At 33.8% G+C, this 13725-nt stretch overlaps 1 protein-coding gene across 2 annotated transcripts; it reads right to left on the bottom strand.

Moving 5' to 3' along the window:
* Positions 1-2452: 2452 nt before the first annotated feature.
* LOC100820213 (disease resistance protein RUN1) lies at positions 2453-13311 on the bottom strand. 2 transcript variants are annotated; one of them, XM_006592417.4, is made up of 5 exons: positions 12629-13306; positions 4796-5888; positions 4271-4552; positions 3342-4136; positions 2453-3239 (listed from the first exon to the last, which is right to left on the bottom strand). In XM_006592417.4, the coding sequence occupies exons 1-5, from the start codon at positions 13132-13134 to the stop codon at positions 2652-2654; spliced, it is 3264 nt and encodes a 1087-aa protein (XP_006592480.1). In that variant the 5' UTR covers positions 13135-13306; the 3' UTR covers positions 2453-2651. The 2 variants fall into 2 exon arrangements, with proteins under 2 accessions (XP_006592480.1, XP_040863623.1); XM_041007689.1 differs by having other exon boundaries at positions 2453-4136; positions 12629-13311.
* Positions 13312-13725: the final 414 nt, after the last annotated feature.

The raw sequence follows: 13725 nt of genomic DNA, 5'->3' as shown, positions 1-13725 counted from the left end.
AGTAAAAATGCAAGGAGGATGTGTTCTATGTGACCTTCATGCCACCTTGGAGGCATTTGACTCGTCAAGCTAATGACGTTAAAGAAGCACTTACTGGGAAGCAACCCAGGATTTCTTACCTTATCTAGCTTTTAGTTAATCGCATTTTGTTTTTTTTAGGATAGTTATATATGTTACTTCTTTTCTTTATTTTGATTTTGTGCATTTTAATTTCAACCATTTAATTCCAGTAGTTTAAATTTAGTCATTGAATAAAAATTGCATGATATTTGTGAAGTGACTATTTAGGCTTTTTCTGAAGGATTTAACACTTGAAATGTTGCATGACAATTGTGAAAATACTGGTTTCCTAGAAGCAAGAGTCGGTCAAACAGTGGAACATGAATCACAAAGAGAAAAAAGGTTAGTTTGATGGAAAGAGATCATGGTCCAGTAAGTCAATAACTTTATCTTGTCCTAGTGAGTTGTGTGAACTTAATTATGAGAGAACATTTGTTTTTAAAATCCTAATTTTGCATCATTTTTAGACTGGTAAAGCATCCAATAACACTTTTAAGAGCATCCATATTGTTCTTTCTTAATTTACTTTTTTATCTTTTAGCTGTAGCCAGCAGATAAGAGCACCTTCAACATATACTAAATGTTTATCCATCCATATTAATATAAAATAAAATGAAGGAACTAAAATGTCAAAGTCTGATACAACATTACTAAGTTATATGTTTTTCCGGAGAGCTAGCTCGATAAATATTTATACCCAATTCAGGAATAGCAATATATTTGTTAAATATATTCTTCTACTGTTTCACTTTAGTGAGAATTTAGACCCCAAACCTATGACTGAAGGATAGAAACAAGCAATATCAGCAATCATCCTTCAGCTAATCAGAAAGAGTATCCTCCTTGAAGAAAAAATAATAAGAATACCAGATAACGTGTGATTGGATAGAGCATTTAAAGAGTGTAATGTAATTTTTTATGGTATTTCAATTGTTAAAAGGAGGCATTTAGAATTCCACTAAAATAGTTAGAATTTCAAATTCTTCCATTATCTCACACTCATACCCCAGGGCCCAACCACACAATGTGCTCCTCTCCTCAGAAATAGATTGCTCCACAAGAACGATTTCTGGCAACGTTGCACAACCAAAAACTCATCGGAGTGAGGTATCCCTTACCGAAATGAGACTACCAATGGAAAACTCACTCCATCTACTAAGGTGTTAAGCATTCCTATAACAATTGTTGCTAGTGAATCAGCATTCAGCATTGGTGTTCGTGTGCTAAACAAGTATCGCACTAGTCTTCTTCCTTCCAATGTTCAAGCACTAATTTTAACCCAAAATTGGATAAATGGTTTTGAAGATATTGGTAATTTACATTTCTTTTTGCATAATTTTTAGTTTGTTATGGGTGTGCTGTTTTATTTATTTGACTTATTAATGATATTGTTTTTTTTTGTCTTTGTAGATGAAATTAATGGTGATGTTGAGAAAGAAGAGGAAGTTGTTCTGGATTTCACAGTCCATGACTCTAATGTTTAATTTCAATAGTTTAGAAGTTTATTTTTTATGACATTTAAATTTCAATTATCTTAATATTGAATGTTTATTTTGAAGACTTCAATCACTTTAATATTGAATGTTTGGATTTGATTTAGTTTGGTTTTTATATTGGATTTTATTTTAAGTTGTTTGAAATAATTTTTTTTTTATAAAAAAAGACAGAAAAGTGGGTCAGCCCGCATAATCCACCAACCCATGGTGGGCCGGGCCAGGCTGACATTTTGTTAGCCCACACAAAAGTGAGCCGAGCTGGGCTAGCCCACTTTTAGCTCAACCTGTTGCGGGCCAGCCCACGTGGGCCAGACTGGCCCGTTTTGACAGCTCTAGACTGATTAGTAATAAAAAAAAAAGAAACGATTTGTGTGGGATACCGCGAATAAATCTTTTTAAGGTCAATAATTGTCACACCTTAGAACCGTGTTTGTGATTTTCGACTTCATTGAGAACACATCCCCGTCGCCACTGTCAATTGCATATCAACACGCATCCCTCAGCGTCGGAGGTAAGGTGGTGTTGTGACACCTTACCTTCATTGCTGTCAATGCTTGCAAAGGTTCGAACGTGACTAATGTTTGGCCTTTGATGCATAAGTGAGATCGTTGAAATGGTTACCCTTGCCACTACAGATTGCCGGAATAGTACTTGCCATTGCTGGAGACGTTTTCCAGATGGAAGAATACAGCGGGAAAAGGAATCAGTTTTTAAAGGGAACGACTGAAATAAATATTAACAAAATGATACATATTAAAATACCAAACAAGTTATTTTGCAATTTAATAAAATTAGATTGCCTTCATTTGAATTACTTTTTATTTTAAATCCTATGGTATTTTAAAAGTCTACATCCAAACACAGGATAAAGAGGCATGTGCTGAAAACTGATCGAGTGAAGAATCTTAGTGTCATGCAATGCCAGTTTTGAATTGTAACGGTTGAAATCTATATATAGAGTCTAGGGAAAATCACCCTCAGTGACAAGCTTGTTCATAGAAGTAATAACTAAATGGGAATTGTAGAAACACCTACCAAACGCTGTCAACCAATTAAAAAACAAATTGTGGACAAATATGGAAGCCATTATTCTGACTAGCTTCCAGCTTCTAATGAAAGAATTGAACCGCCGTTCACAAAATCATCATCAACTGGAATGTTGCTGTATCCTCTACGCATTATTGTTGGGTTTAAGTTTTGCAGATCCTCCTCAAATACCCACTGATATCCACAACTGCACACCTCCAAGTGCAAACCTTGAGAGTTGTCGACCATGGCATGCATTTTGATGCCATAAAGATCAAGCATTTTTTCTATTTTAAAATAGGAAAAAAATTCTCCCCTAGTCAAATAGAGTAACCACAAGTGATGCAATTTAACCGTTACAAGATTCCTATCAAGAAGTATTGGAATATAGAGCGGTGAACCCCGGGATGAATAAGATTTTGTCTCAAAACCAATGCTTATAGAGGATTTCCAATCATTATCCAAACTAGTTGGATCATCAAATACCACAAATACCACGCTGCAAGCAATGCCAATCCAGTTATTGTCAAGCATAATGGGAGACGGGTCTAGGCTTATTGAATTACCAACACATCGATTGTTGAACCATCTTGGTATTTGATTTCCAGGAACAATAATATCAATCCAACCAATAGGGGTAGCTGACTCTTGGCTCACCTGGTACATGAAACATGGACAGGTCTTAGTTGCTATAGTTCCTACATAAATGGAAAGAGAGAATATGACAGGGATGTAGGGAAGATCGAATAGAGTGAGTACCTGCAGGATTTGTAACAACCAAGAAAATGCCATGCCACGACAACGTTCAATATCAACAATTTTAGGACAGTTGAAAATAATTAATCCTCTTCCGTAATGAGCAAAAGAATAGATTCCTCTTATTACTGGCAAGGCAGTAGGTGTTGGCATCTCAGGCAAATATCTTAATTGCTTGCAATGCTCCAAGTTTAAATGTACAAGTTTGGAAAGCTTGTTGATGGTACTGGGGAGGCTAACAAATTTGTTTCCCCCTAAATTTAAGGTTTCTAAAGAAAGGATGGATCCAATAGCATCAGGGATTTGACTTAGATTGCAGAAACTTAGATCAAGGTCATGCAAACAAGAGAAGCTAGGCAAGGAAGGCAACAAACAACCACCTGAATTTTTAGACCCTCTAGAGTAGGAGAAATGGAAAGGTATGAATCTCTTGATGATGGAGGAGGATGTTGACTGGGATTGCATGGCAGTTTCCCTGATATTAGGAATCATGGAATACTCCTCATTTATTGGGTTCTCTAACAGTTGATTACTAAATATTTTTGGACAACCAGAGATATTTAGATATTCCAGAGAACTTAGACCCAAAATATTGTTGGGAAGACTTACTAGATTTTTGCAGTTTTTCAAATTCAGGAAAGCAAGCTTTCTTAAAAGACCAACCGATGGATGGATCCATGCAAGTTTTGTGCATCCTTCAAGAATTATCCACTCAAGATTAGGGACCCCTCTAAAGTCTGGAACCTTAATAAGATTCTTGGAATCACTGAGATCCAAAGCTCTTAAATTTGGCAGATACTGTAAAATACCAACAAGAATGAAGAGATAGTTACTAGCCATATTTTTTAATAGATTCTGAAAATTGGTGGGAATCAACTGTGATATTAGTATTTTTTTTTAACTCATTTCAAAAAGTAAAATTAAAAAGATACCTTTATGCCTTTCCATAGTTTTTTGATGTTGCTATGTTGCAAGATCAATTCTACCAGTTTGTCTGGCTGAAAACTTGATGGTAAATTGGAGAAAGGATACTTAAACCACTGGAGAAATTGTAGTTTATTGGAGAGACAATCAAGGTTTCCCATAAACTTCACATCATGGAGTATGAGTAACCTAAGGTTACTCATTTTGGACAATGCTTCAGCTTCAATAGTCATCAATATTCCCATCTCTCTGGACATGTCTAAAACAATGGCTTCATTGTTTGTAGTTTCCTAAAGCATTACAAAATGATTCATAAATTGTTGTATACATAAAACTAGAAATAAAGATTAGTTTATTTTGTATTTTCAATTAATATATTATATTTTTATCATGATTTTTGTGAAGGAGTTATCAAAATTTTCATAACAGATTAAAAATGAAAAGAAAGTGATATCATCAAAGTTAGTTAATTAATAATTTTTTTAACAAAAAGATGAAATTAATAAAATCTTGTATTTTGTAACAATACATACCGTTGTCTTCGACATATCATAGAAATCCTTAGGGAGCCACAACCTGCTCCACTTTCGTGGCTCATTGGGTGAATTGCCTTTAACAATTTTTCTGCCCAAAACTTTCAACAAATCATGCATTTCAATGAATCCATGTGAATTGTCTATGAGTGATTTATCAAGGAGAACTCTTATTCCAATTTCAGCATGAAATCCACAACAATCTAGAACTTTCTTCACATATAACTCCTCGTACCCGCTGAAGAAACAAGCAATATCTAAAAATATTTGCTTTTCCAATTCCTGTAGCCCATCATAACTTATTTGAAGCACATCCAAGATATCTTTGTTTGGATTCTCTTTCAGTCTAACTAAGGCACTTCTCCACTCTGAGACACTTCGACCACACAAAAATGAACCTAGTACTTTGATTGCTAGTGGTAGGCTATTAGCATATTTTAACACATCATATGTCAACTCTTTGTAACCTCCCACAATATCATCACAATTGAAAGCCTTTTTACAAAACAATTTAAGAGAATCAGCACCATTTAAGAGTTGAACTTTGTAGACTGAAGTCACTCCATACTCTTTTAAGTTATGCATATCTCTAGAAATTATGATGATTCTACTCCCTGCACCTAACCATTCACGATTCAAAACTAATTTTTCTTGTTGTTTGACTTCATCAACATTATCAAGAACTATAAGTGTCTTTACATAACGTAGCCTACTTTGTATCAAATTAGCTGCGTTATGAAGATTGCATATCTGAAGGTTTTCTTCATTCAGAGTTTGATGGAGCAGCTGCTTTGCCACACCAGTTGGACCGCAATCTCTATAAACTTTGCTTACATTATCAATAAAACAGCAGGCATCATACTGATGAGAGATTCTATGATATAAAACAGAAGCGAGAGTTGTCTTTCCTATTCCACCCATCCCAAAAATTCCTACAATGCGAACATCTTCAACTGGGTCCAAAAGTAAAAGTTTTTCTAGTTCTTCAACCGGAGATTCCATCCCAACTAGATCATTTGGAAGACTTGAAAAATTGCGACCCAATTTACTTAGTATCTCTTGAACAATTTTTTCAATCTCATCATATTGTGACCTGAAAGTTTAAAGAATAGCAAAAGTACCAAATTATCACCTAAGAGAACCAAACCGAAAGTAGATGTATAGAACAAGGTAACTATTTTTTTTTTTTTCATTTTGATAACAACTTTTCCTTAAACACGTGCCACGTAATTCACATCAAGTTTACCTGTTAAATGGTTCTAAATCGTGAACCACAACACCTATTAATGCGGCTACAATACTTTGGTTGTGGAGCTACCCACAATGGCAACTACCTTATTTGCAGTGTGAATTTAAATCATGTGCATGAATTACCGCAACACAACTGGGACAGAGCCGTAATGAAATTGTAACCGAGCCCAAAAGAACCTCAACACAATTCTATCCCAATTTTTAGTCAAAAACAAAGATTTCAAATTTCAATATTCTATTCCAAGTGTCGATGGTCAAATGGATATGATTGAGTGGGGATGTTGGGTAATGTAGGAGACATCTAAGGGTGGCAAACATACAAAATTTTAGAATAATTAAAATATGATACAAATTTCTAAAATAAAAAAGAAAGTCACAGAATATCGTGATTTATCTAGAAGTTAAATATACTAAAAATGTATAAGAGTATTGTTAAGAATAATCTAGAAGGACTTAGGACCTAAGTAGAAAATATTATTCTAGACTATTGTATAAAGTCTAAAAAAATCTATATCTAGAAGATTTATGCAACCAACCTTGTTTGTCTAACTATAAACAGGCTTACAACACCTTAATTTAATGAGTTTGAGAAATCAATGTAAACTCCTTCTTCCAATGTCTAAGAGCTACACAGCCACTAAGTCATTTATTACTTCTAATTAATGTTTCTAACTACACCTCTATCCTAAATCCAACTATCAATTATCATCCAACCACTAACACCTTTCTATTTCCCTAAAATACTTACAGTAGTCCCAGAGCTGCGTTCAGTCATCTACTGGGCGTAGAAATATCATCCAACTACTTTCAAAAAAATCCCACCATATTCTAAAATACTCAAGAAAATTTACCTTAAAGCATGGCCAATACTACCCAAACTTCATTTATTCCGGTCCCTATTTTCACAAGAGACAATTATGACTATTGAATCATTAAAATGAAGACATTTGTTTTGCTCTCAAGATTTATGGGACATTGTAGAAGAATGATTCATTGCTCCTACGGACACTTTAACTCTTACTGCAACTCAAAAAAGGAGTTGAAGGAGAATAAGCAAAAAGATTCAAGGGAATTATATATTTTACAACAAGCAGTAGACGACGTAATTTTTCCAAGAATAATGGATGCCACAAATGTTAAAGATGCATGGAGTACACTGCAGGAGGAGTTTCAGGGCAGCAACAAGGTATGTGCCATTAAACTTCAAAGTCTAAGATGGGACTTTGAGTTAATAAAGATGAAGGAATCTGAGACCGTTAAAGACTACTATTCTATGATAAAAGAAATAGTTAGTCAAATGAAAACATGTGGGAAAAATAATCTAGGCAAGAAAATTGTTGAGAAAATTCTTATTTCTATTCCTCTTAGATATGATGTGATTGTGACTACAATAAAGAAAACCAAATTAAAGTTCTGTCCACCATATCAGTGACAAAACTTATGGATTCTCTTGAAGCGGGTGAGCAAAGATTGAAAAGGCACGATGAAGACTCTGTTGAAAATGTCTTCCAATCAAAGCTCAAATTAGCATCTCAAAATAAAGCAAATGGTGGAAAGAAATATGGAGAAGTTTCTATAAACAAACAGAATTCAAGAAAAATATCCTCCATAAAGCATTGGTAAAAAGACAAGTCACTCAGAGAAGGAATTGTTGGCATCATTGAAATTATATATTTTTTTTAGTATACTGATTTCTAAAAGCAAGTTATTTTTTATTTATTTCTTTAAGTTCATTTTAAATTTCTTTGAATGTAAAGACTCGTGATGTGTTGTACTCTCCTTCCTGTTCGCTTTGTATTTTATGTTCTCACTAAGTCTTTGTGACTTATTCCCTCATTTTATTTTATTTTCTCAGATACACAAATAGTGGAGTAACTGACTTCCTAGGATTTGCTGACTTACCCAAGAATTTGATTATCTTTTGGTAGGCCTCCATTACGTCTAATGGATATTTTGTTTGTGACTCCAGTATAATACAACTATATGAATAAGGGTAGTAATAGATTTAGAGAGAAATCCTTTATCTTGAAATTTAAATGACTCTCTCTTATAGGTATGTTGATGATGTACTTATGATGCTTTGAGATACCTTGATGATTAATATTTAAAATCAACAGTGTTATTAGTGGATATTCTGGATAATATGTTAAGGGTCTGTGTTGTGACCTGAGGCCTTGATATTAAATGGATGGAATGGGATATATATATATATATATATATATATATATATATATATATATATATAGAGAGAGAGAGAGAGAGAGAGAGAGAGAGAGAGAGATTTATCTAGATATATTATGTGTTCTTTTACAGGTTATTTAATATAGGGTAGGCTAGCCAGACTAAGGAAATCATAATCTGTGTGTCGGTCATGGTCCAAAGGTGGATCGTGACACCAAGTGTCGATGGTCAAATGGATATGGTTGAGTGGGGATTTTGGGTAACGTAGGAGACATCTAACGGTGGCAAACATACAAAATTTTAGAATAATTAAAATATGATACAAATTTCTAGAATAAAAAAGAAAGTCCTAGAAACTCATGATTTATCTAGAAGTTAAATATACTAAAAAAGTATAAGAGTATTGTTAAGAACAATCTAGAAGGATTTAGGACCTAAGTAGAAGATAGTATTCTAGACTATTGTATAAAGTCTAGAAAAATCTATATCTAGAAGTATGATGCAACCAACCTTGTTTGCCTAACTATAAACAGTGTACAACACCTTAATGTAATGAGTTTGAGAAATCAATGTAAACTCCTTCTTCCATTGTCTAAGAGCTACACAACCACTAAGCCATTTATTACTTCTAATTAATGTTTCTAACTAAACCTCTATCATAAATCCAACTATCAATTATCATCCAACAACTAACACCTTTCTATTTCCCTAAAATACTAACAGCGGTACCAGAGCTACGTTCGATCAACTGGGCGTATAAATATCATCCAACTACTTTCAAAAAAATCCCACCATATTCTAAAATACTCAAGAAAATTTACCTTAAAGCATGACCAATACCCATTTATTTTGGTCCTTATTTTCACAGGAGAAAATTATGACTATTGGAGCGTTAAAATGAAGACATTTTTTGGCTCTCAAGATTTATGGGACATTGTAGAAGAAGGATTCATTGCTCCTACAGACACTTTAACTCTTACTGCTGCACAAAAGAAGGAGTTGAAGGAGAATAAGCAAAAAGATTCAAGGGCATTATATATTTTACAACAAGCAGTAGGTGACGTAATTTTCCCAAGAATAATGAATGCCACAAATGTTAAAGATGCATGGAGTACACTGTAGGAGGAGTTTCAGGGTAGCAACAAGGTATGTGCCATTAAACTTCAAATTCTAAGATGGGACTTTGAGTTAATAAAGATGAAGGAGTCTGAGACCGTTAAAGACCACTATTCTAGGATAAAAGAAATAGTCAATCAAATGAAAGCATATGGGAAAAATAATCTTCGCAAGAAAATTGTTGAGAAAATTCTTATTTCTATTCTTCTTAGATATGATGTACTTGTGACCACAATAGAGCAAACCAAAGATCTTCCTACTTTATCAATGACAACTTATGGATTCTCTTTAAGCGTATGAACAAAGATTGAAAAGGCATGATGAAGACTCTGTCGAAAATGTATTCCAATCAAAGCTCAAATTAGCATCTCAAAATAAAGAAAATGGTGGGAAGAAATATGGAGAAGTTTCTAGACACAAACAGAACTCTAGACATTTCTCTAAGACCAATCAAGAAAAGTATCCTCCATAAAGCATTTATAAAAAGACAAGTCACTTGGAGAAGGAATTGCTGGCATCATTGGAAACCAAAGTTAAAATGGAGAAAGGAAAAAATGTTGCACAATGTCACTATCGTAAGAAATTTGGACATGTAGAAAAGAATTGCCCCGATAAAAACAAGCATCAAGCAAATTCCATTGAAGAGCATGACAATAAGCAACATGTTTTCTATGCTACTTGAGATTCCAATGATAGGACAGGTGGAAATGGGTATTTGGATAGCGGTTGCAGCAATCACACAACCACAGTCAAAGTTCAATTGGGAAATGGAGTCATGGTCAAAAGGAAAAGACACTGTCGTGGTGGAGACAAAGAAAGGTATGAGATTCATCAAAGATGTCTTACTAGTTCCAAATCTTAAAGAAAATCTCTTGAGCATTGGCCAAATGATGGAGAAAGGCTATTCTTTTCACTTCGAAGGAGATATGTGCACTATTTATGATAAAAAGAACAAAAGGCAAGAAATTGCCAAAGTTAAAATGGAGAAAGGAAATATAAGTTTTCCAATAAGCTTCAAGTATACTACTAATACTAACATTGCCATGAGAGCAACAATTGATGATTCATGGTTATGACATTAAAGATTTGGTCACTTCAACACTCAAGCTTTGAAGTTGCTACATCAGAAGAATATGATGAGACATCTGCCATGCGTAGATGAATATAATGACGCTTGTGAAGGATGTCTTCTCAAAAAGCAACACAAAATACCATTTTCAACTAAAAAAGCACGGAGATCTAAAGACTTGTTAGAGTTAATCCACACTAACATTTGTGGATTGATGAGGACACTGTCACTAAACAACAAGTAATTCATCCTCTTTATCGATGACTTTTCTAGAATAACTTGGTCTACTTCTTCAAAGAAAAATTAGAGGTCACTGGAATATTCAAGAAGTTCGAAACTCTTGTTGAGAAAAAAAGCGGAAAACATACTAACATAATAGGAAGTGGTCGACGCAAAGAATATAACTTACACGAGTTTGATAAGTTCTGTGAAGATGAAAGCATCAAGCAACAACTTACAATCAAATACTCTCTGCAACAAAATGGCATGTCTCAAAGGAAGAATAAGACAATCGCGGAGATGGCTAGATCAATGCTAAAAGAAAAAGGTTTGCCTAATACATTTTGGACAAAAGCAATTTACATTGCAGTCTACGTACACAACAAATGTCCGACTAAGGCAGTTCAAGACAAGACTCCTATTGAAGCATGGAGCGGACAAAATTCATCGGCTAAACATCTAAGAGTATATGGATCTATTTGCTACATACATCATAAGAGACATGAGCTACAAGACAAGAGTACAAGAGAAATCTTCATGGGATACAACATGCAATCAAAAGGCTATAGGGTCTACAACTTACAAACAAAAAACGCATCATCAATCGAGATGTTGAGGTTGATGAAAATATTTCTTGGATGGGGAAGCAGAAAAAGTTCAAGAAGTGGCAGAAGAAGCAGGTATGCTTCTGTCTCCTCTACAGCAAGATTCTTCACCAGAGTCTACTCCAAGATGAGTAAAATCATTGGTGGACATATATGAAATTTGCAACCCAGCTACACTTGAAGAAACTTCAAAGAAACTAAGCAAAAGCAAATCTAGCTCAAGCACTACAAGATCGAAGAACAAGTACTTACGAAGGCACTATCAAGAACAAAGTTCAACTTACCATAGACCAAATTTAGAGTTACTGAAATTTGTATCAAGGAGCAGTGTTAAAATATGATACGAATTTCTAGAATAGAAAATGTCCTAGAAGCTCATGATTAATCTAGAAGTTAAATGTACTAGAAAAGTATAAAAGTATTGTTAAGAACAATCTAAAAGGATTTAGAACCTAAGTAGATGATAGTATTCTAAAATATTGTATAAAGTCTAAAAAGATCTATCTCTAGAAGTATAATGTCACCAACCTTGTTGGCCTATAAATAGGCTTACCGCACCTTAATGTAATGAGTTTTAGAAATTCATGTAAACTCCTCATTCCATTGTCTAAGGGCTATCCCGTCACTAAGTCATCTATTACTTCTAATTAATACTTCAATCTGCACCTTCATCTTAAACCCAACTAATCAATTATCATCCAATAACTAACACCTTTCTATTTCCCTAAAATATTAACAAGAATGAACTAAAAATCTATACAATCTTATAAACAAAACATATATACAACAATAACTATAATAACCATAACAATAATTTTTATTGCATAGGCTACAATGTAATAATGGTTTAAATATGTTTTTGATTTCTAATAAATATCTAATTTTTGTGTTTGTTCCTAATAAATTTTTGTTTTGTATTAGGTCCCTAATAAAATAATACTTTTATTTTTTATAGTTGACATTTTGTTTTAGTCCTTAATATATTAAAAAAATTTATCTTTACTTCTTAATAAATTAGTAATTTTTGTTTTAATCTGTATTAATAGCAAATGAAAAATATTTATCATAAAACAAATACAAAATTTGTTAATTTATTAGGGACTAAAAATAAGTATTAATGACCAAAAATAAAATTATTGTTTTATCATCACGTTCCAAAAATTTATTAAGAAATAAACACAACCAAATATTTATTGCGGATAGATCAAATATATATTTAAGCATATAATAATTTCATGCCGCAATGATGACCACACTCACGACCACAACTGCAAGAACTATGATGTTAACACATCAAGGGATTATAAAATACTTTCATCAACTTATGTCTAGTTGTTTGAGAACTGAGAGTGAATTCATGACTTTTCATTAGTATTACAGAATATTACTTACTTATTCATCATATCCCAACCAGAGAAATTGGCTACTTGTGTGAGAGCTCTTCTCCATCTTTTCACTTCCTCCATCTTCTCTACATCATCTTTGAATCTCTCTTCGTGTTTGGTGAAGGCTTTCCCGTAATCTCCCGTTTGTTTTCGAACCTCAGATGGATCAACATCATAAAAAATAGGAAGAACACGTTTTCCGGGGACTATAACACAATCAAGAATCTTTTCAAGTTCTCGCAAGCACCATGTTGAAGAAGCATAGTTCTTTGAGAACACAATAACAAAAATCTGAGACCCCTCAATTGCTTGCATGAGGCTAGAGAGTATACGCTCCCCTTTCTTCAGCTTTGTGTCATCCCTAAAGGTAAGAATGCCCTTCCTTTGGAGAGCACCAAAAAGATGATCAGTAAAATTGTTGCGTGTGTCCTTACCTCTGAAGCTCACAAACACTTCATATTTCTTTATCATCGCTGGTGAAGTGCTGCATGGGACCATGCTGTTGGAAGCCATAGCAATTGCAACAGCGAAAGCTAACTAGTTGAGCGTTGATGACTTGATGTATAATTAAAGTGCAATACGGGAAGAAGTGTTTAATAACGAAATTGTGGGTTGTGATGTGTTTTAAAAAATCTCGAGAGAGCGTGTTCTCTCCATTGACGGGCCCTGACGCAGCTTTTGAATTAACCAGATTTAAAATGTGATAATTTTGCACTAAAATCTTATTATAATATTAAAAAATAGCACTCTAATTAGTTAGAAAAGGTTATAGCTAGGTTCGAACCATCGTGTACCAAAAGAAGAAAGACTATTAACAAACACGGGTCAACGCATAAATTTCACACCATCAGGAATCACGTATTGGTGCTTGGCCCTACCTGCTATTTTAACTTTCTAATCGTGGAGAAATTTTAGGTAGTGTCATACTATCAAGTGTTATGGTCTTGACTCCACTAATTATGTGACATATATATAATTTTCTTTTTTATTATTTAGCAAAATAATTTAGTAACATATAGTTATATGTGATTAATTGAGATCATGGTTTGAATTACTTAATAATTTTCCTTAATCATAATCCTTTTCTTGCCTTGCTTGAATATA

Source organism: Glycine max, chromosome 12 (assembly GCF_000004515.6).
Source record: "Glycine max cultivar Williams 82 chromosome 12, Glycine_max_v4.0, whole genome shotgun sequence".
Taxonomy (NCBI): Eukaryota; Viridiplantae; Streptophyta; class Magnoliopsida; order Fabales; family Fabaceae; genus Glycine; species Glycine max.
This window is presented reverse-complemented; position numbering and strand designations above follow the sequence as displayed.

Excerpts from the sequence above, each read along its gene's own strand:
- LOC100820213 (XM_041007689.1), bottom strand. The coding sequence starts at position 13,134 with ATGGCTTCCAACAGCATGGTCCCATGCAGCACTTCACCAGCGATGATA. Across the intron at positions 4,553-4,795 it reads ATGATATGTCGAAGACAACG|GAAACTACAAACAATGAAGC; the intron begins GTATGTATTGTT and ends GTAATGCTTTAG. Across the intron at positions 4,137-4,270 it reads AACTATGGAAAGGCATAAAG|TATCTGCCAAATTTAAGAGC; the intron begins GTATCTTTTTAA and ends GGTATTTTACAG.